Raw genomic sequence first — 26,973 nt, 5'->3', positions numbered from 1 at the left:
CAAATGCATATTTGATCTTGAATTTATAAGCCCTGTGGACAGTTAAATAATGGCTTTACACAAAAGTCAATAACTCCTACTTAGTTAATCCCTGAATAACTATTTCTTATGATATGATATATGCACTCAAATCCTTTTCAGAAGTATTTAGGGAGAAAGAAGGCAATGAGAGAAAATTATATAAAACCAGATATCTTTTTCTGGTTGTTTAACACTTTCAAGTTGCAATTAGTGATGATGTCAAAATAAGACATTGAATTATGAAAGAACCAAAATATAGCCATCAGGGCCAACTGAACACAAAGGGTGTTTGAACGTTTCCTGAGTGAATAATCAGAGAACAGAAATCTGTATGACTTTAGGGTTTCTTCTGCCATAATGTTAATGTCTCCCCACTCCATCTTTCTCCCTCCCTCTACTTTTCACACACACACACACACACACACACACACACACTCACTGATGACTGAGCAGTTTTCACAGGACACTACTGAGAAAGGCTTACTCTGTAAGGAGACACTGATTCGTGTGTGTGCATGCTAAGTCGTTCAGGCATGTCTGACTCTTTGTGACCCCATGGACTATAGCCCACCGGGCTCCTCTGTCCATGGGATTCTGCAGGCAAGAATACTGGAGTGGGTTGCCATACCCTCCTCCAGGGGATCTCCCGGACCTAGGGGTCGAACCTGTGTCTCCTATGTCTCCTGCATTGGTAGGGGGTTCTTTATCCCTAGCGCCATTCGGGAAGCCCACGACATTGACTTGAATAGACTCCAATCATACCTATTATCTGATACCAGCAGTTTCCTGAGGATAATTTAAACAAGTGGCTCGTGTGTGTGTGTGTGTGTGTATGTGTGCATATGTGTGTGTGTGCATGTGTGTGTGCACACACACAGGCCTGGGCACTGAAAGGAGACAGGCTCCAATGAGGAGGGGGCCACGCATCAGGTGAAAGGAGGCAGTTAAGGGAAGTTGGGCCTCCGAAGACAAACTTCCCTCCTAAATGTCACCCAGGGTCAGCCTGGCTGACAGTCAAGCTAAGTGACGGAAATGAGAGTGGAGGTGAAGGCAGGAAACCGCGGAAACCCGTTCCAGGTGTTTCCAGAGCCCTAAGAGCAGGCGAGCGCTTGGTGGGCGAGAGCCCAGCCTGCCTGGTGGGGACTTTCACCCCTCCTGAGAGTGGCTTCTGCAGCGCTTTGTTGTTCTTTTCTGGGCAGCAGGTAAGAAGGGCTGTGTTCTCCTCTTGTCGGGAGGGATTTCTGTCGCCTAGCCATACACAAAAGCAAGGTCAAAGTTGACTCTCCATGTAAGCCCCAGTGACTCAGATAAAAGCAGACGGCAACTGCCAGCTTCACCTCTTTCATTAACGGCCCTTCAATTAAAGCAATTTTCCACTCCTCCCCAGAGGTGAGCAGCTGCTTATGTTTCACAAAGTGTAACATCTTCTAAATTTCAGGGTGCTGAGTGAGAAGCAGGCTGTGCCAGACCCACACACACCCCCTCACTATTCCCTGCTCACACACAGGAGTGTGGAGTGCTGCAATCAGTCTTCCAATTAAACTTGGCAATATCGCAACAAGAAATCAGATTTGGGAGTTGGCAACCTGGCGCATAAACAAACTTTTATGTGAATAATTGAGCCAGAGCTAAGCATATGCTGGACCGTCTTTAATCAACTTGTGATTATAGTTACCAGAAAAGCCCCGATGTTTCCGAAAGCTTCTTGTTGTTTATTCACTGTGGTTATTCTAACACAGTTTCTTTGATATACTCAGCGTTATCTTTTGCCCATTTCTCCCTCTTTCATTTTCCTTCTCTTTTCCAAATTCTTACCCTTCACTGTGACACAGGCCACTTGTGAGAAGAATTGTGTGTGTAAGCGTGTATGCACAAACATTTTGCATGTTAACACATACACTGCCACCCACAAAGTCAGGAGTGTTTTATATATAAGTCCGTCAATGGCCTTTAAGGAGCCCCACTTGAGTAGAACCAAGAGTGTTATGTTTGGATTCAAAACCACTGGATCATCAGAAATAACCTTGTGGAATAACCCCGGAACCCGGTCAGGCTGGGAGGACCTCTCCAAGTTCACACTGGCCTCCGAGACTCTAAATGAGGTGCTAACTCTCAGTTGACCCAAAAGTGCCATCATGAACTTTGCATCAACCTTTGTACATTTGAAACCACAACTGTAAAAATCACATGAAGTTTTGCTGGAAAGACAATTTCTGCTAGAGGTTTTCCAAACAAAAGCTGCTGAATTTTTAGAGAAATGTAAGATAAGATTCTATTTACAGTAGGACATCAAGAAAGTAATGTTGTAAAGGATTCCCTTATATGTTTCAGAATTCTCTTACCTGGGTACAGAATATAAACTGACTGTCATTTAAGCTCTAAAATTCAAATCCTCTCCTTGCATTTTTTCTAAGCCATCAGTGAGACTTAAGAAGAAAGTAGGAGAATTAAAGGGCATATTTAAGAGGCAGGAGATAATTCTGGTCTGTTTTTCCACTAAATGAGTAAGCTAGTGCCATATATATGTATATATTGTTTATCTATATATATCTAACTATGTATACATACATATGTATATGGCAGTATATTAAATACATATATTTATATATATGTAAAGTATTTCTATTCTTACAGATTTTTATAACTGATCTAGTCATATTTTATATGTACATATTTTTCTAACATTCTTCTATTCTGGACTCTCCTCTTCCCAAGTTTAAAGTCTTTCTTAGGACAGATATGTAGCATCACTTATTTATTACACAATTTCTAAAACAACTGCTAAGTTATTGGGTTTCCCAGGTGGCTCTAGTGGTAAAGAACCCGCCTGCCAATGCAGGAGACGTAAGAGATGTGGGTTCCATCCCTGGCTCGGGAAGATCCTCTAGAGAAGGGAATGGAAATCCACTCCAGTATTCTTGCCTGGAGAATCCCATGGACAGAAGAGCCTGGGGGCCTACGGTCCACGGGATTGCAAAGAGTTGGACACAACTGAAGTGACTACACAATTACACACACAACTTACTGGGAACTGAATTTTTTTTCCCCTGGCTAGTGGGAAGAAAAAACCCTCAGAGTGAGACAGATTAGTGGTGAACTTCATCCAGTATGGAACACATCGGTCATCTTAACTTTACAATGAAAACAGTGTGTCTCTGTCTCTGTCTTGGTTGGCTCAGAGAGATGAACCCTGCTTACCTTGGACACAAAGCACTCTGCTATGGCCACAGGATCATTTTCACAGTTTTCCAACTCTTGCAGAAGTTCACTAAAAAAAAAGAGGAAAAAAAAAAAAGAACGTATTAGGCTGTGGTCTGAGGGTTGAGGATATTTTAAATAACTTAGAAGTTTAAACATTTACATGGCATATAAGGAACCATTTAATTGGATATCTGAGGTCTTATCATTACATCCAAGGCTTAGATAAGTGGCTTGCCTGAGGTCATGGAGGACCAGAGGGGTAAACATAGGTCTGACCTGCAACTTCCCACTCAGAGATAGGTCCTACTCAACATTTCAGTCTGCCTGACATTTGTTAAAATCTGCACACATGTTCACACACACTTACTTATTCATCTCATAGCTTTCCAGGTACCAGACAGCATACAAAGCACTAAGAACAAATACACCAATGAGCCAAGTGAGATTATGGTCTCTTGGAGCTTGGAATCCACTGAAGAGTCAGACATGCAGTGAAAAATCACACTGATAAACAGAAAATTATAAACAGAGATAGTGCTCTAAAGGAAAATATGCCAGGGGAGGAAATCTCTTTCCTCAGATGAAAATCTATATTATTTATTTTTAATGATTCATTAAGTAACTAACTGAATGACTAGTTTTCTGTGAGTATGGTTTCAGTGTGTCTGTCCTCTGATGCCCTCAATGAAACTAAGCCATGCCTGTGGGGCCACCCAAGACGGGCAGGTCATGGTGAAGAGTCTGACAGAATGTGGTCCACTGGAGAAGGGAATGGCAAACAACTTCAGTATTCTTGTTTTGAGAACCCCATGAACAGTATGAAAAGGCAAAATGATGGGATACTGAAAGAGGAACTCTCCAGGTCAGTAGGTGCCCAATATGCTACTGGAGATCAGTGGAGAAATAACTCCAGAAAGAATGAAGGGATGGAGCCAAAGCAAAACCAATACCCAGTTGTGGATGTGACTGGTGATAGAAGCAAGGTCTGATGCTGTAAAGAGCAATATTGCATAGGAACCTGGAATGTCAGGTCCATGAATCAAGGCAAATTGGAAGTGGTCAAACAGGAGATGACGAGAGTGGATGTCGACATTCTAGGAATCAGCGAACTCAAATGGACTGGAATGGGTGAATTTAACTCAGATGACCATTATATCTACTACTGCGGGCAGGAATCCCTCAGAAGAAATGGAGTAGCCATCATGGTCAACAAAAGAGTTTGAAATGCAGTACTTGGATGCAATCTCAAAAACGACAGAATGATCTCCGTTTGTTTCCAACGCAAACCATTCAATATCACAGTAATCCAAGTCTATGCCCCAACCAGTAACGCTGAAGAAGCTGAAGTTGAACGGTTCTATGAAGACCTACAAGACCTTTTAGAACTAACACCCCAAAAAGATGTCCTTTTCATTATAGGGGACTAGAATGCAAAAGTAGGAAGTCAAGAAACACCTGGAGTAACAGGCAAATTTGGCCTTGGAATACGAAATGAAGCAGGGCAAAGACGAATAGAGTTTTGCCAAGAAAATGCACTGGTCACAGCAAACACCCTCTTCCAACAACACAAGAGAAGACTCTACATATGGACATTACCAGATGGTCAACACCGAAATCAGACTGATTACATTCTTTGCAGCCAAAGATAGAGAAGCTCTATACAGTCAATAAAAACAAGACCAGGAGCTGACTGTGGCTCAGATCATGAACTCCTTATTGCCAAATTCAGACTGAAATTGAAGAAAGTAGGGAAAACCACTAGACCATTCAGGTATGACCTAAATCAAATCCCTTATGATTGTACAGTGGAAGTGAGAAATAGATTTAAGGGCCTAGATCTGATAGATAGAGTGCCTGATGAGCTATGGAATGAGGTTCGTGACATTGTACAGGAGACAGGGATCAAGACCATCCCCATGGAAAAGAAATGCAAAAAAGCAAAATGGCTGTCTGGGGAGGCCTTACAAATAGCTGTGAAAAGAAGAGAAGCGAAAAGCAAAGGAGAAAGGGAAAGATATAAGCATCTGAATGCAGAGTTCCAAAGAATAGCAAAAAGAGATAAGAAAGCCTTCCTCAGCGATCAATGCAAAGAAATAGAGGAAAACAACAGAATGGGAAAGACTAGAGATCTCTTCAAGAAAATTAGAGATACCAAGGGAACACTTCAAGCAAAGATGGGCACAATAAAGGACAGAAATGGTATGGACCTAACAGAAGCAGAAGATATTAAGAAGAGGTGGCAAGAATACACAGAAGAACTGTACAAAAAAGACCTTCACGACCCAGATAATCATGATGGTGTGATCACTCACCTAGAGCCAGACATCCTGGAATGTGAAGTCAAGTGGGCCTTAGAAAGCATCACTATGAACAAAGCTAGTGGAGGTGATGGAGTTCCAGTTGAGCTATTTCAAATCCTGAAAGATGATGCTGTGAAAGTGCTGCACTCAATATGCCAGCAAATTTGGAAAACTCAGCAGTGGCCACAGGACTGGAAAAGGTCAGTTTTCATTCCAATCCCAAAGAAAGACAATGCCAAAGAATGCTCAAACTACCGCACAATTGCACTCATCTCACATGCTAGTAAAGTAATGCTCAAAATTCTCCAAGCCAGGCTTCAGCAATATGTGAACTGTGAACTTCCAGATGTTCAAGCTGGTTTTAGAAAAGGCAGAGGAACCAGAGATCAAATTGCCAACATCCTCTGGATCATGGAAAAAGCAAGAGAGTTCCAGAAAAACATCTACTTCTGCTTTATTGACTATGCCAAAGCCTTTGACTGTGTGGATCACAACAAACTGTGGAAAATTCTGAAAGAGATGGGAATACCAGGCCACCTGACCTGCCTCTTGAGAAACCTGTATGCAGGTCAGGAAGCAACAGTTGGAACTGGACATGGAACAACAGACTGGTTCCAAATAGGAAAAGGAGTACATCAAGGCTGTATATTGTCACCCTGTTTATTTAACTTCTATGCAGAGTACATCATGAGAAACGCTGGGCTGGAAGAACAACAAGCTGGAATCAAGATTGCCAAGAGAAATACCAATCACCTCAGATATGCAGATGACACCACCCTTATGGCAGAAAGTGAAGAGGAACTGAGAAGCCTATTGATGAAGGTGAAGGAGGAGAGTGAAAAAGCTGGCTTAAAACTCAACATTCAGAAAACGAAGATCATGGCATCCGGTCCCATCACTTCATGTGAAATAGATGGGGAAACAGTGGAAACAGTGTCAGACTTTATTTTTTGGGGGGCTCCAAAATCACTGCAGATGGTGATTGCAGCCATAAAATTAAAAGACTCTTACTCCTTGGAAGGAAAGTTATGACCAACCTAGATAGCATATTGAAAAGCAGAGACATGACTTTGCCAACAAAGGTCCATCTAGTCAAGGCTATGGTTTTTCCAGTAGTCATGTATAGATGTGAGAGTTGGACTGTGAAGAAAGCTGAGTCCCAAAGAATTGATACTTTTGAACTATGGTGTTGGAGAAGATTCTTGAGAGTCCCTTGGACTGCAAGAGATCCAACCAGTCCATCCTAAAGGAGATCAGTCCTGGGTGTTCTTTGGAAGGACTGACACTAAAGCTGAAACTCCAATACTTTGGCTACCTGATGTGAAGAGTTGAATCATTGGAAAAGACTCTGATGCTGGGAGGGATTGGGGGCAGGAGGAGAAGGGCACGACAGAGGATGAGATGGCTGGATGGCATCACCAACTCAATGTACATGAGTTTGGGTAAACTCCGGGAGTTGGTGATGGACAGGGAGGCCTGGTGTGCTGCAATTCATGGGGTCGCAAAGAGTCTGACACGACTGACTGAACTGAACTGAACTTGATCATCAGTTCTCAAAATGCTCCCTGGGTTCTTACGATCCCTTCAGGAAGTCCAAAAGGTCAATATATTTTATAAAATACTTGACTCTATCAGATTTTTTATCCTCATTCTCTCATGAGAGTACAGTGGCCTTTCGAGAGGCTACATGACCTGTGATATCACAGATGGAAAGCAGAAGCAGATATGAGAATCCAGCTGTCTTCCAGTAAGTCAAACAGTAATGTAAAACAATTCCAACATGCAAAAAATGTTAATGGGAAGAGTAGTAAGCTTTTCTAGAAATCTGTGAATTTATTATTATTGAACACATTAATATTTTAATAACTTCTCAGTTTTAATATAAGAACTTCTTGATGAAGGTGAAAGAGGAGAGTGAAAAAGCAGGCTAAAACTCAACATTCAGAAAACTAAGATCATGGCATCTGGTCCTATCACTTCATGGCAAAAAGATGGGGAAACAATGGAAACAGTGACAGACTTTATTTTCTTGGGCTGAAAAATCACTGCATATGGTGATTGCAGCCATGAAATTAAAAGATGCTTGATCCTTGGAAGAAAAGGTATGATCAATTAGACAGCATATTAAAAAGCAGAGACATTACTTTGCCAAAAAAGGTCTGTCTAGTCAGAGCTATGGTTTTACCAGTAGTCATGTATGGATGTGAGAGTTGGACTATAAAGAAGTCTGAGTGCCAAAGAATTGGTGCTTTTGAACCGTGGTGTTGGAGAAGACTCTTGAGAGTCCCTTGGCCTGCAAGGAGATCCAACTGGTCCATCCTAAAGGAAATCAGTCCTGAATATTCACTGGAAGGACTGATGCTGAAGCTCCAATACTTTGGCCACCTGGTATGAAGAGCTTACTCATTGGAACAGACCTTGATGCTGGGAAAGATTGAAGGCGGGAGGAGAAGCGGATGACAGAGGACAAGATGGATGGGTTGCATCACTGACTAAATGGACATGAGTTTGAGCAAGCTCTGAGAGATAGTGAAGGACAGGGAAGCCTGGCATGCCGCAGTCCATGGGGTCACAAAGAGTCAGACACGACTGAGTGACTGAACAACAACAACAGTTTTAATTTCTATTATGGTAGATAGAAACATCATAAATCATAAATAAAATAAGCTTTTGGGGCACTTAGAATTTTTAAGCATATATAGATCCTGAAAGTGAAAGTTTAGTCGCTCAGTTGTGTCCTACTCTTTGCGACCTCACAGACTATAGCTCACCAGGCTCCTCCTTTCATGGGATTTTCCAGGCAAGAGTACTGGCGTGGGTTGCCATTTCCTTTTCCAGAGGATCTTCTCAACCCAGAGTTCGAACCCAGGTCTCCCACATTGTAGGCAGATACTTTACCATCTGAGCCACCAAGGAAGTCAGATCCTGGGGCCAAAAAGCTAAGGAACCTCTGTTCTTGAATCACAGTTTTAATATTTCCTCCCCTCCATTAGATTAGATACTCTAGACTATCTCATTTTTCTCTATTTTTCATCTTCTTGTTTATTGTTCTGTTTTCTCAGATTTCATCTTTTATTTTCTATTGCTTCTATTGAATTTTTTCATCTCTACTATCTGATCTTCAGCTTCAAAGTGTGTGTGTGTGTGTTTACATGTTCTTTGGGTACTTATGTTTCTATTATTATTTTATGGGTGCAAAAGTGCTCTCATATTTATAAGGAGGTGATAATGATGACTATTGTTATTTTGGACTTAACTTTCCTGCTCTTTGCTTTCTGCTCCACAATCATTTTAATCATTTTGGCTTTTGTCATTCATGTTAGTGGTTCACCCCAAATATCTGGGGATTTTCATTTGTTCTTTCTTATTGGAAGGTAGGGCTTCCCTGGTGGCTCAGTTAAAGCAGCTGCCTGCCAATGAAGGAAGAGTCTAGTTTTGAAGGTAAGATACTACCATCCAGCCGTAAGGTCTGCACAGAAGTGTAGTTTTACATAGCATGCTCCTTACTCAAGCCAGTGATTCTCAAACATTTTGGTGTCAAGACCTGCTTACCTTTTAAACATTCTTTATGTGGATTATATCAATACTTATTAGAAATTAAGGCTGCTATGTAATTTTTAAAAGATCAATTTATGTAATTATATATATAGTACAAGTTAATACAAGTAACTTTTTTGTGAAAAATAGATTTTATAAAACAAAATTTAGTGAGAAGAGTAGTATTGTTTTATAATTTGCAAATCTCTAATGCTTATCTTAATAGAACACAGATGGCTGCTCATGTCTGCTCAGCATTTCAACAGCCTCACACAAATATATCATCGGAAAAGGTAGGAGTATTTTAGTAGCCTCTATGGATATCTTTCTTTGATAAAACACTGAAACTCAACAAGTGGTAGTTTCTTAGAGGTTTGCTGGGGTCTGAAACCATATAATCCTATACCCTGCTACATTGAAATCCACTGATCAAGCTTGTACTTTGAAAGGAACTTTTACCAATACATGGTTTTAGGACAGACCCAATTTCAAACATTCTTCCATAATATTCCACAAAACATACCATTTGTAAGATTATTTTTGTTTGGAATGTATAGTTCTGATCATTTTATCAATATCCTTTATGGAAGGATGTGCTTAGTTGCTCAGTTGTGTCTGACTCTTAGTGACCCCATGGACTGTAGCCCACCAGGCTCCTCTGTCCATCTGGATTCTCCAGACAAGAATACTGGAGTGGGTTGCCATGCCCTCCTGCAAAGGATCTTCCCAATCCAGGGATTGAACCCAGGTCTCCTGCGTTGCAGGCAGATTCTTCACCACCTGAACCACAGGGAAGCCCTTTATAGAAGGATGGCTGTGATTAAATTAAAGATAGCTGAAATTTCATCACTGGGATCTAAATACTGGATGAAGTAAAATAAAAGGTCAAACAAAAAGAACAGCTAAAAAGGCAATATATCTGGACCAGTGTTTTCCACTGTTGGAGGATGGAGTGCTCTGGGTGTAAGTTATGTAATCAGGTCTTTCAATATTCTGCTGTTTCTAAGGGGAGAAGAATTTTGAGCAGAATCCATCATATTTTTCATACTTTCAAGGCTTAACAGAAATACTCCTTGACAATATTTAACTCCCTCTGTTCTCAGTGTTACGCTCATCAAGCTCCTCTTGGAGCTTTAATTTCAACTCCAGCTTGGATCTCCTGGTAGGACAAAGTGTCTTGAGGACCCACCCAGACTCTGGTATAGCTCACCTGTAAACGAATGGCATTCATTGCTCAAGAAGCAGAACTGGGAAGGAGCTCAGATGCCTTCCAGTCCTACTCCCAAATTTTAAGATGAGCAAACCAGGGCTCATAAAAGGGAGGTTGCTTACCTTAGGTCACACAACAAATAATTAATAGGCATAGCTAGGCTTAGTATCAGGGCTTGTGAATCCCAGTTCCACACTATTATAAACACACCTATTGAAAAATTTATTTTTCAGATTGACTCAAGAAAGCTGAGGGCTAGTCTCCACATTATGGTGTCTTCAACCTGCTAGCGCCTACCTGGGAGGCCTTGTGTGAGTCATCTGGGCAGCTTTCCTTTACAACCCTTTTACAAAATAATGGAAACAGTGAGGAGTCAGTAGTCTGATTTCCTTCACACACCTGTCATCAGAGCAACCATCCTGATACAGCTGGCTGATCACCCTGTTAGTGCTCCATTCAACATGGTCATTACTGAAAGCCTCATTTGTCAGGACTATTACAGGCAGGAGGGGATCGGGTTAAGAACATGGATGAAAGCTCTGTCCTACCATACTTACGTTCTGATCAGGGGTGATGAATGTTAACAACTGAAGAAATAAAGAACACAACGTAAAACAAAAGACAACAAATGTTGGCAAGGATGTGAAGAACTGGAACCCTCATGCATTGCTGATAGGAATGCAAAATGGTGCAGCCTCCATGGAAAGCAGTATGGAGATTCTCCAAAAAATTAAGAGTAGAACTAATATACGATCCAGCAATCCAACCTTGTGGTATGCTATGCTATGCTCAGATGGTCAGCTGTGTCCTACTCTTTGTGACCCTGTGGACTGTAGCCCATGAGGCTCCTCTGTACATGGGATTTTCTAGGCAATAATAGTGGAATGGATCGCCATTTCGTTCTCCAGGGGATCATCCCCACCCAGGGATCAAACCTGGGTCTCCTGCATTGCAGGAGGATTCTTTACCAACTGAGCCACCAGGGAAGCCCAATCTTGGGGTATTTACATAAAAAATTGAAATCAGGATCTTGAAGAGCTGTTAGCACTACCACATTCGTTGCAGAAGTATTGACAACAGCCAAAATGTGGATACAACTTAAATGTCTATGAATGGATGAAGATGAATAAGGAAAATGTGGTAAGCATGTATATGTATTTGTGTGTATATATATGTATATGCGTGTGTGTGTATGTATACAGTGAAATGTCAGTCTTAAAGAAGGAATTCTGTGACAACATGGATGAACCTTGGCATTATGTCAAGTGGAAAAAAAAAAAACAGTCACAGAAGGACAAATCCTGCATGATTCCACTTATATTAGAAATCTAAAATAGTCACACCCGTAGCATCAGATAGTAGAATGGTGGTTACCAGCAGCTGGGGGTAAGAGTAAATGGATGAGCTATTACCTAAGATGCATCAAGTTTCAGCTAAACCAGATGAATAGGTTCTAGAGATCTGCTGTAACATAGTATCTAAGTTAACAATAACATGTGTGTGAAAGTGGCTCTCTGAAACCCCATGGACTATAGCTCTCCAGGCTCCTCTGACCATGGGATTCTCCAGGGAAGAATACTGAGGTGTGTAGCCATTCCTTTCTCCAGGGAATCTTCCCTATCCAGGGATCGAACCCAGCTCGCCTGCATTTCAGGCAGATTCTTTACTGTCTGAGCCACAAGGGAAGTATTGAACGCTTAAAAATTTAAGAGGGTAGATCTCATGTTAAGTGCTGTTATTATAATAAAATAAAAATTAAGAAAAAATAAATTTTATTCCTTTGCCAGTAGAAACTCATACACCATAGTACAATATTGCTTACTAAGAATGCTTATGTGAAAAATGGCAAAGGGTTGGTTTTACTGAAAAGCAAAACAAACACAACAGAATATAATACTGTACTACGTGTTATGAGGGGCTGGTGGCTCAGTGGTGAAGAATCTGCCTGCCAATGCAGGAGATGTAGGTTTGATCCCCAGGTCAGGAAGATCCCCTGGAGAAGGAAACAGCAACCCACTCCAGTATTCTTGCCTGGGATATCATGGACAGAGGAGCCTGGTGGGCTATAGTCCATGGGGTCACAAAAGAGTCAAACATGACTCAGCAATTAAGTAACAACAACGTGTTATGAGGGAAATAAAGACAGTGTAGCAGAATGTGCCTGAGGCTGGGTGGGTGGGTGATGGAGCACTGGAGCAGTCACAGAATGCTCTCTGAGGAGGTGATATCTAAGTTTGCGGAGGGTTGGAAGAGAAAGTCAGTTTAGAAATTGGTCATGAGTCTAAGGACAGAATGAACATAGTGTGTTTTTGTGGGTGGTATAGAAAGGAACCCACCAGCTGCTGTTTGGTGAACAACAGGGAGTGTGGGAGATATGGAAAGCAACTAACTAGAAAATAATACACCATGTACTATGGGAACAGAGATGGGGCCATGGAAAGAGGGATACCAAGGACTCCATAAAGACCAGAAACAGGCTGTCCTTCTAGAGTTACAGCCTAATGGGGTGGAGACTAGCTTTTTCATTGCATCAGTGAAACTAATGAACAGCTTTGCAAGTACATTAGCAGGAAGAAGTGACTCACAAATTGTGTTTTGTACTCAGAGCTAAAATTAGAGTCATTCTACCATCAGATTTAGGGTATTTTCCCTTTTCCTGCAGCAATTGTTCCAAATATTTCCTCCCTTTTGTATAGCATTATGAAAAAAGAAAATATTATTTCTTACTAGAGTTCATATTCCTTGTTTGGATGGACAGTTAAAGGAAACACAGTTCTCCTTTACAGAACATATTCTCTGTAAGATTTTCTCTCACTGATGTGTACTTGAATTCAGGAATTGTAATAAGACCTTACAGATTCTATTGCCTTCCACTGAATAAGATTCACGAAGGGGTCTCTCCTCTTTTGGTCTACAAAAATGTATAAGCTTAACTCTTTTTTTGTGCTTGATGTTTTGCTGTATGTTTATTCTGTGCTGTAGTTTTAAGAAATAAAAATGTTAGCTAAAATATAATACCATAGCATTTTCTCCTGAACAGTAAAGTGTGGACAAATGTCTCCTCGTGTAGAACTTTCTGGATTATACCCACTTTGAATTGTTTGTCTATATTGGGGCAATTATTTAAAAATATTCTGTTTGGCTGAACTTATTGTATATCATAAGTACATAAGAAAACAAGGAAAAAAAAAAAAGATTCACGAAGGGGCCTCTCCTCTTTTGGTCTACAATAGACTCTATGCTCCATTTCCTTTTCCCACCCAACCAAGCAGGTCAGTTGGTATTTACAGAGGCACATGTGGATTAGGAGACAGAAAATGGAGTGAGGTTAATAGTATCAAATGCTCCATTAAATTCACTGATATGCTAACACTGGTCTTGAAAAGTCTACTTGGAAAAAAGTTTATGGGTAAAAATATATTTTTACTACTGGGCAATAGTTGAAGACATTTTGATGGTATGAAAATGCATTAATATAAAAGGTAACTGCTCCCACCTTGCCCTGACTTATTGTTGTATGTATCTCATGATTTGGGATGTTCAAGCTGGATTTAGAAAAGGCAGAGGAACCAGAGATCAAATTGCCAACATTCTTTGGTTCATAGAAAAAAAAAAACAGAGTTCCAGAAGAACATCTACTTCTGCCTTATTGACTACGGAAAAGCCTTTGACTGTATGGATCACAACTAATTGTGGAAAATTCTTCAAGAGATGGGAATACCAGACCACCTGACCTGCCTCTTGAGAAACCTGTATGGAGGTCAAGAAGCAACAGTTAGAACTGGACATGGAACAATAGACTGGTTCCAAATCAGGAAAGGAGTGCATCAAGGCTGTATATTGTTACCCTACTTATTTAACTTATATGCAGAGTACATCATGAGAAACGCTGGGCCGGAAGAAGCACAGGCTGGAATCAAGATTGTCAGGAGAAATATCAATAACCTCAGATATTCAGATGGCATCACCCTTATGGCAGAAAGTGAAGAACTAAAGAGTCTCTTGATGAAAGTGAAAGAGAAGAGTGAAAAAGTTGGCTTAAAACTCAACATTCAGAAAACTAAGATCATGGCATCTGGTCCCATCACTTCATGGCAAACAGATGGGGAAACAGTGGAAACAGTGACAGACTTTATTTTGGGGGGCTCCAAAATCACTGTAGATGGTGACTTCTGCCATGAAATTAAAAGACGCTTGATCCTTAGAAGAAAAGTTATGACCAAGCTAGACAACATATTAAAAAGCAGAGACGTGACTGCCAACCAAAGTCTGTATAGTCAAAGCTATGATTTTTCCAGTGGTCATGCATGGATGTAAGAGTTGGACTATAAAGAAGTCTGAGTGTCAAAGAATTGATGCTTTTGAACTGTGGTGTTGGAGAAGACTCTTGAGAGTCCTTGGACTGCAAGGAGATCCAACCAGTCCATCCTAAAGGAGATCAGTCCTGAATATTCATTGGAAGGACTGATGCTGAAGCTCCAGTACTCTGGCCACCTGATGCAAAAAGAGCAGACTCATTGAAACAGACCCTGATGCTGGGAAAGATTGAGGGTGGGAGGAGAAGGGGATGACAGAGGATGAGACAGTTGAATTGCATCACTGACTCAATGGACATGAGTTTGAGTAAGCTCTGGGAGTTGGTGATGGACAGGGAAGCCTGGGGTGTTGTAGTCCATGGGGTCACAAAGAGTCAGACACAACTGAGTGACTGAACTGAACTGAACTGACCCCATGATTTGCTTTCTAAACAACATTTCAAAGGAGAAAAGAAGCACGACCCAAATAAATATTTTCTTAAGACGTAAGTTACTTGCTCTGGGATGCTTTCACTGATCCCTCAGATAAAATCAATTCCTTGCTCCTCAGAGTTCTCAAAGTAAAGTTTTGTTCATTCCTTGGGTATATGACTTACTGCCTCTGCTACACAACAATGTCATTCATCTTTAGATTAATAGATTTAGCCTAGTGTTTGACATGCAACAGTGACTCAATATAGGTATACCCAATAAAAAGAAAGGGTAGTAGTTTCCTGGTGGTCCAGTAGTTAATAATCCACCTATCAATGCAGGGGACTCAAGTTTGATCTCGGGAAGATCCTGGTCTGGGAAGATTCCATATGCTGCAGGGCAACTAAGCTCATGTGCTTCAACTACTGAAGCCCACAGACTCAAGAGCCCGAGCTCTACAACAAGAAAAGTCGCCACGAAGAGAAACCCACGCATTATAACTAAAGAGGAGTCCCCGACTCGCCGCAACTAGAGAAAGCTGCACACAGTGACCCAGCGTAGTCAAATAAATAAATAAAATTTTAAAAAAGAGAGAGAAGGAGTTGAAGGAAATAGGAAAATTCTCCTCTCATCTTTTGAGGAAATAAGAGAGCTTAGATGTTCGTGCTGGGGCTGCTAAGTCGCTTCAGTCGTGTCCGACTCTGTGCGACCCCATAGATGGCAGCCCACCAGGCTCCCCCATCCCTGGGATTCTCCAGGCAAGAACACTGGAGTGGGTTGCCATGTCCTTCTCCAATGCATGAAAGTGCAAAGTGAAAGTGAACCCGCTCAGTTGTGTCGGACTCTTAGCGACCCCATGGACTGCAGCCTACCAGGCTCCTCCACCCATGGGATTTTCTGACTAAAAAATAATTTAAAAACACAATTCTGATGTAGAGAAATGGTCCGTACTTCCTCAAACTTTCAAATTACAGTCTAGACAACTCTTCTGTATTTCAAGAGAGGGACACTGTATAAAAACTATCGACATCTCTTTAACATGCACTTAAGGAAAAAAAAAAAAAGTTCTGGAAGTTGAGGTAACAAGTTACACTGGGGAAAGTGGTTTCTTTGGACTGAGCTAGTTTCCTGACCATTTGGGAATTTCTTCCAGACATCAAAACAGAGTCTTAAATTTCCAGGCTATCATAGGGATTATGAGAGAAAGATTTGGCTACAAAAAAGACAACAAAAATGAAATCTCAATTGTATTTCAAAACAGTTCATATTGGAATATTTCATGAGATAACAATTTGAATCTAGTAATATGCCAAAATTGAAAAAAGACAGTATAAGGAAAGAAATCATACATTACTGTCATTTATGAACATGCATGGAAAAGTTCTTTAAAAAACACAAACTCATCATGCACAAATATAGGAACATCATGGCCAGGCAGGCTTTATGTGTGCACGTGAGCTAAGTCACTTTGTGCTATATTGCTCAGTTGCTTCAGTCGTGTCCAACTCTTTGTAACCCCATGGACGGTAGCCTGCCAGGATCCTCGGTCCATGGGATTCTCCAAGTAAGAATACTGGAGTGGGTTGCCATTCCCTTCTCCAGGGGATCTTCCCAACCCAGGGATTGAATCCATGTCTCTCATGTCTCCTGCACTGGCAGGCAGGTTCTTTACCACTACCGCCACCTGGGAAATCCAGGGTTATTCTAGTAGTGTACATATGATTCAAATCAGAAGGCCTATTAATATAATTTGCCACGTTATGAATAGGAGAAAAATCATATACTAATTTTCTTAAAGGATGATTACACATTCAATAAAAGTCAATATTCATTCACACTAAAATCTCAGCAAAATAGAAGTGTCTAAATCTCAGAACAAACATCATAATTAATGGTGAAACAGTTAAAGCATTCCTGCTAATGTCAGAAAGAAGTTAAGAATGCAAGAATCTAATTAGCACTGTTTGAGAAGACTTACTGAAAGCAGTAAGACAAGAAAAAACAATTATATATATAAGGGGCAGAACAACTGTAAAGGAAAGCAAAAAATTCTGATTTTCAAACAACCATTGTCTACATAGAAAACCTAAAAGGGTCTATAAACAATTAGAACTGATGGGACAGTTTAAAAAGTTGGTTGAATACAGTGTCAACATATAAAAATAGAAAGCATTCTTACATGACAATAATGGTGAATTAAAAAATAGGAAAATATTCTAGTCAAAAATAACATTAAAAAGAATAAGTGACATGTATGAATGTGATGGAGAAATCATAAAATGTTATTATAGGGTATTTTTAAAAAGCTTGATTCATGAGATATGTTCATGGTTGGATGACCCAATATTATAAAGATATCACTGCTGCCAAAATTAATCTATAAATTAAATCAAATTCCAATAAAAGTCCCAAGAGAGCTCCCTTCATGGAACTTGACAAACTGAAGCAAAAAGAAATGAAAAGATCACTTGACAGTGCAAAGAGTTAAGAAATCCTAAGTCACGTAGAAGGAGAGCAACATGGGTTTAATAAATAATTAAGATGATGTGGTATGGAGTAAGGATGGACAAAGAGACCAACACAACACAACAGAGCCCAGAAACAGAACCATTCACACAGGTGAACTTCACCTGGGAGAAATGCAGAACTACAAATCAGCACAGAAAAGATGGGTGATGGGACTATGGGCTAGTTAGATGAAAAGAGGGTTTTTTCTTTTCTTTTTTGGCTGCACTGCATGGCTCGCACATCTTATGTTAATAAGTTCCCCAACCAGGGATTGGAAACACACCCAGATGAGACTGGGCATGTTCAGGGTGGTGTGACCGTAGACAAAACACACCCTCAGCAGTGAAAGCACACAGTCCTAACCCACTGGACTTTCAGGGAATTCCCTGAAAACAAGGATTTCGATTTCCTATCACATACCACATTTCCATCAATTTTAGATTAAAGATGTAAGTGAAAAGCAAAAATTTTAAGACTTTTAGGAAAAAATATAGAGCATATTTATGAACTGGGCACATTTATAAAAGAGATAAGTTTTTAAACACACAAAATTCTCATCCTATAAAAATTACATTTACTTAGAGTAGTCAAAATCATGAATTTTATAACTTCTTTTCAAAGAAGCCATAATTAAAAGACAAATCTCATACTAACGGAGGACTACAATTTGCATAATCCACAAAGATCTCCAGACAGAATTCATCAAGCACTCCTAAACAATCATAAGAAAGAGAAACATCTTGACAGAAAACTGGGCATGAATAGGAGCCAGAAATTTAGAGAAGAAATCAAAGTGGCCAAAAAACAAGAGAAGAGGCTTAGTCTTATTGCAATCAGCAAAATGCAAGGTAATACAGCCCATAATGGAATATTACATTGCAGTTAAAATAAGCAAAGTAGAACTATAAATCTCAAAAGCACCATTGCGTGAAAAAGACTTGTAAAAGTCTGATACAGTGCAGCTGTGTTTGAAGTAAGTTAAAGCACACTGTGTGTGTATACTTAGAGTCATGGCAACAAAGATCATACTTGGGGATGAAACACCAATCTTGGATGGTAGTTACAGTGATGGTGGTATTTTGAGCCAGATTATACTGGCTCATCTGAGCCAATTCTGTACATCTCTTCCTAATTCCCTGTTCAGTGAGGTCTTCTTAGTAGCCTGAAATCTGCTGTAGGTGTGTTTATACCATAGAAATTGGCAGACATAAATCTCAGATTCCCCCTCCCTTGTCCTCACCCTGGAGAACTGGCACACCAGCACATCACTGTGCCATTCTCCGCAGTGTGGACTGCAATTCGGAGGGGCATATCAGGGGCTCAGCATTACTGGTAAAAGCTTTACACTTTCAAGCATTTCTAAAGCAAATATGGCATAAAGGAAGGCCTTGATGGAATAGAGGTGCTTTATAAGTGTTTATCATATGCTTTCCCGTATTTTGGAAATACTTCCTGAAAAACAATCTAATCAGCTAAAATTTTCTAAAGTGTTAGTTGCTCAGTCATGTTCAACTCTCTGGGATCCTGTGGACTGTAGCTCGCCAGGCTCATCTGTCCATGGGATTCTCCAGGCAAGAATATACTGGAGTGGGCAGCCATTTTCTTCTCCAGGGGCTTTTCCCAATCCAGGTCTCCTGGATTGCAGGCAGATTCTTTCCTGTCTGAGCCACCAGAGAAAATTTTTTAGGCCATCATAAAACCATTTTCTTTTTGCCCTCTTTAGTTTTAGAATTTTAAATCTTGCTGAGTTGGGTGCAACAGTATTATATTATGTTGAGAAATCTGGACCTGAACCAGTAAAAACTTTAAAATCATTTCAAGCCTTAACCATAGATTTGCCAGATAGTTGTATCTTTGAAATCAATTGATGTAGGGTATAGAACAGAGGGCTCATAAGAGGCATTAACATAAAAAGTCACAACAATACTGTTACTTAATGAAATATAATAGTAAAGACATTTAAGCTCTAAATTCAGTCCAGAGTTAAGAGAAAGGAAATAAAAGTAAATAGGGAGAAAATAATACAGACAATTAACTGTAAAAATTAAACAGAAAAATATTCTTGGAAATAATAAAAAAAATGAGAAATATTAGTTGAGATTCAACAAAACCAGGTGTTTAAAATAGGCTTCCATCAATAGAAGAATGGATAAGAAGATGTGGTACATATCTACTATGGAATATTACTAAGTCATTAAAAAGAATAAAATAAGGCCATTTGCAGCAACATGGATGAACCCAGAGATTATTATCATACTGAGTAGATTTAGTCAGATAGAGATAGGAAAATGTCATATGATATCACTTGTCCACAGAATCTAAAACAAATGAAACAAATACAAGACAGAAACAGACTCACAGACTTAGTGAACAAACTGATGTTTACTAGAGTGTAAGGGGCATTTGGGCAGTTTGGGATTGACATGTACATGCCGCTATATTTAAAATGGATAACCAACATGGATCTGCTGTATAGTACTGGGAACTCTGCTCAATATACTGTAACAATCTAACTGGGGAAAGGATTTGAAAAAGAATAGATTCATATGTGTGTGTATATAAATATACATATGTGTATATACATATATATATATACATATAAAACTGAATCACTTTGTTGTACACCTGAAACTAACACAACATTGTTAACCAACTATACTCCAGTATAAAATAAAAAGTTAAAAATAAACAAAATAAAAAAATCAAAATAGGCTAGGTTGGTTTTCTAGCTCTATGTCCTAGAGCAGAGGGCTTTCTACACTGTTTCCTCCGTGCAAACAATGTGCATACATTCTGCATCTTACCTGCCTCAGAGCTGCTGAGAGGATGAAAGGAGACAATGCATGTGCAGGAGATTTACAAACGTGATCTACCAAAGGGACGGGCATGAGCACCATCAGCTAGAATCGTGTCCCCTCTGATGGCTCACCTGTCATCATCACCCTGACTCAGGTTTACTTTAGTCACGTCTGATTTCCTTGTTCAGCAAACACCAAAGAGAGAAGCACAGAGAACAATTCAGGCATATAAAGACCTGTCTTCCATCTTTTGCAGCTGAGGTCCCTTCTTGTTGACACTGGGGGCTACTACTGTCTCGTCTTCCTTTAAATTAGGAGACACAGGAAGCTTTAAACTCCAAGGAGTAGAAAACCCTTCCTGCCTGGACTGTGCCACAATGCCACAAATCAAGACCTGAAAAGCAGGGCTCTGTTCTGGCAGGAGGGAATGTGGCTAAATGCCTGGGGCTTGGAGTCAGAGGAGCCCAGACTTATATAAAGCGATAATGCACATAAAGCTCTATGGCCTCTGGCATGGATAAGCACTAGATAAACAGTCATTATAGTCAACACACAGCCAAACCACCAGAAAGCTGAGGCCAGGGCCTCCCAATGCTAGGCCTGATTCCACTTCCCGGGTTACTGAACCATCAGGGAGCTCTGGGTGGAGAAGCCACTCATGGTTGCTCGGACTATTACCCTCAGAGCTGCTAAATGAAGCCTGCTCCAACATCAGCACGTTACTAATGCACATGCAGATTCTAAATTCTCTAATCCCATTTTCTAATGCCATTCTTCTATTTTCTTTTTATTGTATTTATTTTATCTAGACAGTGTTTCTCAACCATGGCTGCACATCTCTTGTTGTTCAGTTGCTAAGTCATGTCCAACTCTTTGTGACCCCATGGACTCCAGTAGCATGCCTGGCTCCTCTGTCCTCCACTGTCTCCCGGAGTTTGCTCAAATTCATGTCCATTGAGTCGGTGATGCTATCTATCTCATCCTCTGTTGCCTCCTTCTCCTTTTGTCTTCAATCTTTCCCAGCATCTGAAGACCTTTTAAAAAATCTTGATGCCCTGGTCCCACCACAGACCCATTAATTAGAACTTTTGGGGGCAGAAGTCATCATATTAAAAACAAAACAAAGCACAATCCTTCCCAGGGGATTCCAATGTGTAGCCGGGGTTCAGAACCACTGTCTTAGAACATACAAATTGGTTTTCAAAGTCTACTGAGTCCAACGAAAGAGATGTTGCAGCATTGGCTTTTTTTTCATATTCCAGGCTTTCAAAATTAAGGGATAGGTTGATAATTTAAACATGTCTCCCAGAGGTCAGGCTTGGGCTAGGTGTTCGGGATCCACATGGACATTAGGGAAAGCCAAGGAGATGTGGATCCTACCCTCAAGGACCTCACATACACTAACTTCAGTATTATAATTTACACTCTGGTTGAGTGATCCCATGATGGGGCATTATAGAACTCTCTAAGGAGGTTTTACTGTAACTCCGGGCTTCCCAGGTGGTACCAGTGGCAAAGAATCTGCCTGCCAATGCAGGGGACACAAGAGATACAGGTTTGATCCCTGGGTCAGGAAGATCCCCTGAAGGAGGGCATGGCAATCCACTGCAGTATTCTTGCCTGGAGAACTCCCATGGACAGAGGAGCCTGGGGGCTATAGTCCATGGGGTTGCACAGACTCAGACACGACTGAAGCGACTTAGCACACAGGCAAGCAATAAACCCTATAGAGATAGGAAGATATGAACAAGACTTGAAATGAGGGAGGGCATTATGTCTCAATAAACCCACTATAAGTTGAAAACGTCCAAACTCAGAAATGCATTGACTTCCCTGGTGGTCCAGGGGTTAAGAATCTGTCAATTTAAGGGACACAGCTTTGATTCCTGGTCTGGGAAGATTTCACATGCCACGGGGAAACTAAGCCTGTGTGCCACAACAACTAAGCCATGCTCTAGAGGCCGTGCTCAGCATCAAGAGAAGTCCCTGCAACTAGAGAGTGGCCCCTGATCACTGCAACTAGAGAAAGCCTACAAGCAGCAATGAAGATGCAGCCAATCCAAAAATAAATACAAAATTTTAAAGATGCTTTAAAAATACACTTGATCAACTGAACACAAAAGCCTCACCTCACCTACCTTCAATGTGTTCAGAACACTTACACGAGCCTCCAGCTGGGCAAAACTATCCAATACAGAGCCTCTTTGGTAATAAAATGTTGACTGTCTCATGCAATGTATTGAATACTGTACTAAAAGTGAAAACAGAATGCTGTAAGTGTATTGGTTCTTTACCATTGTGATCGTGTGTCTGACTGAGAGGTGTAGCTCACTCCCTGGGGAGGAGTGGAGGAAATAAAAATTCAAAATTTGAAATATGGTTTCTACTGAACAGATCTTGTTTTTGCACCATTGTAAAGTAAAAAAAAAAAAAAAAATTAAAAATCACGAGTTGAAACATCTTAAGTCGGGGACCATCTGTATCCTATCTAAAATTCTCCAAAGAATATAGACATGACCCAGTTGGCATGCAAACCCAGATATGTTGGAAACTAGAGTCTGTGCTCTTTACCTGCCTATTACCTGGTCTTCCAAGAGGTACTAACAGTATAATAACTGATAAGCTCACTCCATCCCCTTCAGCTCCCTGTCTGTCTTATTTCCTATGGTACTTTTCTAAGCCCCGTGCCTGCTAAACAGTAGGTACTCAATGGATGTCTGAATTAAATTAAGTACTATAAATTTAAATTATTAATTTGCATTAATATCTGTTATGATTAAAGTATTTATTGTGTGTTTACTCTCTTGCCCACTCCTTAGGCAGAGAAAAGATTTTAGAAAATCCAGTGGGAGTGGAGATGCTGGGGACTGAGGCAGGATATATTTTTGGATGCCCTGTTCACCTGCCATTGTGGAACGAAGATGCCTCTGTTCTGTCATGGTGAATAGGTCTCTTCTCTGAGCCAGGAGGATAGAATGGGATGGGATTCTGAATTAATCTGAGACTCATACACAAACAAGGACGTTTCCAAGTAGAAAACTTCATGGCATGATAGCTCACAGAAATTGATGAAGTGGAATCAGGATTTCTGTTAAGTTTTCTGAGGCCACCTTCATTTGAGAAAAACTCATAATGTTCTTATGTGAGAACGATCTTCTGAGTATTAACTTACCTATTAAAGTGGTAGATATCCTGTATGTTTCCAAAAAGGGCTGATCTTTCATCTGTCCCCAGAGGAAGTTTCGTTTGGTCCCTGATACAGTCAAGGTAATCCTGTGAAATCAACAAGAGAGATGTCATAAATACTCCTGTTCTTTTCCAAGGCATCTTTAGTTATGTGTGGTGAACCTCTCATATCCATTTCAAGTAATTATTATGCTAATGTGCTCATTAACTCTATGATGAGAATACAGAATCTCTTTTATTAATAATGATAATATTTCCATATTTATAGAGCAGGGAGTTTGAGCAAGGAGAAAGGGTGTATATACATTAAAATGTGCGTGTGTGTGTGTGTGCGTGCGCTCAGTGGTGTCCGACTCTTTGTGACCTCCATGGACTGTAGCCCACCAGGCTCCTCTGTCCATGGAATTCTCCAGGCAAGAAGACTGGAGTGGGTTGCCATGCCCTCCTCCAGGGGATCTTCCCGACCTAGGGATCAAACCCCAGTCTCCTGAGTTGCAGCAGAGTCTTTATTGTCTGAGCCACCAGGGAAGCCCTTTATTAACATATCTACACCTAAAATGTATTAGATCGTCCCTAGATGGATAACATAATGACCATGGTTACCAATAAAGTCAGACTTCTGGCATAACAACACTGCCTGCTGTCCCCTCAACTGATTTATTAATATATGATAAAAAGATACTGCAAAATTCATACAATGGGAAGCCAGGAATAAAATTGTGAAATGCAAAGAAATTGTTTCAAACATCACCTTTTTAAGTCAGAAAGCTGTTGTGAAACTATAGAACTAAATGCATCCTCAAATGCTAGTTTAAAAAATGCTTTCTCAACATTATATGTTTTTTAAAATAAACATATACTTCACTCATCCTATCTAATAGACCATGTTAAGGAGCTATGGACTGCATTGAAATGATTTTATCCATTTTAACATGGCAACAACTCCCAGCTGAGCTAACGTGGCGTGGGCTCAGGCCCACAGTGGGTTAAATGGATGTGGCTTAGAAGCTATTTGAACTGCTGAGAGAGGGGAAAACTGTTCTCCATGCTGTGTGCTGAGTCCCTGAGTGTCCCCCTTGTCCCAGCCAGACTTGAAAAGAGAACTCTGTAGGAGGCAAGAAAACAATAAAGAAAAAAGTGAAAACAGCTGAAATAACGTAAAATTAAAAATAAATAGTCCCCCACCCTGGGCTGAACAATACAGGATGGTTCTCCACCAGACGTCACCCGGAGCTCTGCAGCTCCTGGGGAAGTCTCGGCAGGGGGGGCTAGTCAGCCAGACCCTGAAAATCCCAGCCCTGGACTGCATTCCAATGGCCAGTCACAAACACAACAGTGTTCAGGCACAACTAGTGAAAGGAGAAGCTGAAATGTGAGAAGCGTAAGATAATTGTTGCTTTTGTCTTTTAATAAGCCACAGCCTCCCTCTCCTGCCCTTCATGCTCCTCAAATGAAAACCAGACAGGGCTTCATCAGGAACTGTCTCCCTAGCATGGTTCACAGACTGCGTCAAATAACTAACCATTCTGGTTCTTAAAATCATGGTCATGCAGGAACTGACGTTCATAAGCCTTTTTATGTTTTAACAAGCTTGATGGTGACATCTTTTCTTCTTCAGAAAGCGGTCATCTCAATAAGAAATTAGACTCGCAAGGTTTAAGTGTGTAATTGCCATCAGAACCCCACAAGAGCAAGACCCAGCCTCCTTACTTTTATGACTGGAACGATTATAGGGAGCTTCAGTACCTGTACAGGCTCCAGAGATAATGCCCAAATAAAAAATTGTAAAGAAGGCTAGAGTTGAAGAGGGCATTTTGAGCAAGTATGAATCAAAGTGATGTGTCCTCAAAAAAACAAATACGTGTGTTTCTTGACAGTTTCATAAAATTACATGTGGTCCGAAGAGATGGGATGCTAACAGCTAACTGCATTGAATGCTTATATTTGATAGCTTCTTAATACTTTGATTAACATTTTAAAAGGGCACATCAGGTGGTCCAGTGGTTAAGACTGTGTCACCAATGTAGGGGTGGTGAAGGTTCCATCCCTGGTCGGGGAACTAGGATCCTACATGCTGCAAAGAGTGTTAAAAATTTTTTTTAAATAAATGAGCCTTGAAAGTGAAAGTGAAGTTGCTCAGTCGTGTCTGACTCTGTGTGACCCCGAGGACTGTAGTCTACCAGGCTCCTCTGTCCATGGGATTTTCCAGGCAATAGTACTGGAGTGGATTGCTATTTCCTTCTCCAAATGAGCCTTAAAAAATAAATAAAAAGACACAACATATGCAAAATTAAGAAGGTAAACCAGAAGGTTGCAGATGAGTATGAAATTAAAAAAGTTAAATGGAAGATATTGGCAGGCATGACCCACACCCAATAGCAGCATGAAGGCTGGGACAAAGATGATGCGGGGATGCCAGATTCACCTGAATGGCTGCAACGGGGTTTAAGGAGAAAAGGAAGAATCCTTTTTCTCACTTCAAGTGTGAAGCTGGCTCATTGTGCAGAAACCCAATACTAAATTCTTCATGTCAAGGAAGGACCAAGTTGAGGGAGTTGAAGAATTTCATCTGGGGTGAGAGACAAAGAACCGTGGCCCACTTCAAACAGGGGATGGCCCATCTCCAGATGAAAGAGTTTCAAAACCCCAGAGCCCCTGGTAGAGGAACTAGATTTTAAAAGCTGCTTGCTTTCTGACCTCATTGAGAAATAGATCGTTAGGGAGTCCAAAGTTTCGCAGGCCACTCCAGAAAACAGATCAAAGCCATAGGGCCACAACGTGTTCCCCCACTGATCATAACTAAGTCTTTTAAATGTGATACTTTAACCCCAAACCAGTTACTGGAAACTACTGTAGCAGGCACCGCATTAGCAGCTGTAAGCATCTGAAGCCAAAATGAGAGGTTTGGAGCTCGGTGATAATAATAGCTCATTCTGTGCTCAAATGACAGGGTAGAGACACCAATGAAATTTATTAGAGCCTGTCACGCTGCTTATTAATTTTATTGGCTTGATGTCAGCACCTATGGTTACCCTACAGTTAAAAATGATCAATTTAAAACTTTTGCACTGAAAATAATTATTCTCCAAGAGGATCAAAGAAGTCACTCAATGCTGAGGAGGGTAGGATGAGATACACACACAAAAAACAGCTTTACACCATCTGAAAAAGGTTTTATTATAGCACTATGAATTTTGCCTAAAGTATTTCTTTTCTAATCGACAGTTCCACCATTGTAAAATTTGTACATGTGTGCCCTCTTCTCGATAACTTTTTCATTTCTGTGATGTCTGTTATAGAAAATATCCAAGTAAAGTTGAACTCAGTGCTAACTGAAGTGTGGTTAAAGGGACAGCAATCAGTTTGCAAACTACTTCTGATCTACAACAAGGTAAGTGCAGAAGTTGAGACTAAGCCTGGGTAGACTTCTATAGCATTTTGACAGAATGACACTTTTTTGAATCTAATGAAAATTCAGGCTTGTA

The 26,973-nt window shown here is 40.6% G+C and overlaps 1 protein-coding gene across 5 annotated transcripts in view; it reads right to left on the bottom strand.

Annotated features, from left to right (window-relative positions):
• The window catches only part of PLEKHG1 (pleckstrin homology and RhoGEF domain containing G1), a 249,046-nt gene that overhangs the window by 51,797 nt on the left and 170,276 nt on the right, over positions 1–26,973 (bottom strand). For all 5 annotated transcript variants that reach the window (XM_070376861.1, XM_070376859.1, XM_070376858.1 and 2 more), the window contains 2 exons: positions 23,475–23,575; positions 3,220–3,289 (listed from right to left, as the gene is read on the bottom strand). In XM_070376861.1, coding sequence (XP_070232962.1) covers positions 3,220–3,289; positions 23,475–23,575 — 171 coding nt within the window. The remainder of the gene's footprint in view (positions 1–3,219; positions 3,290–23,474; positions 23,576–26,973) is intronic.

This window comes from Bos mutus, chromosome 9, assembly GCF_027580195.1.
Source record: "Bos mutus isolate GX-2022 chromosome 9, NWIPB_WYAK_1.1, whole genome shotgun sequence".
Lineage (NCBI taxonomy): Eukaryota > Metazoa > Chordata > Mammalia > Artiodactyla > Bovidae > Bos > Bos mutus.
The sequence above is the reverse complement of the archived record's forward strand: the minus strand, read 5'-3'. Positions and strand labels throughout refer to the sequence as shown.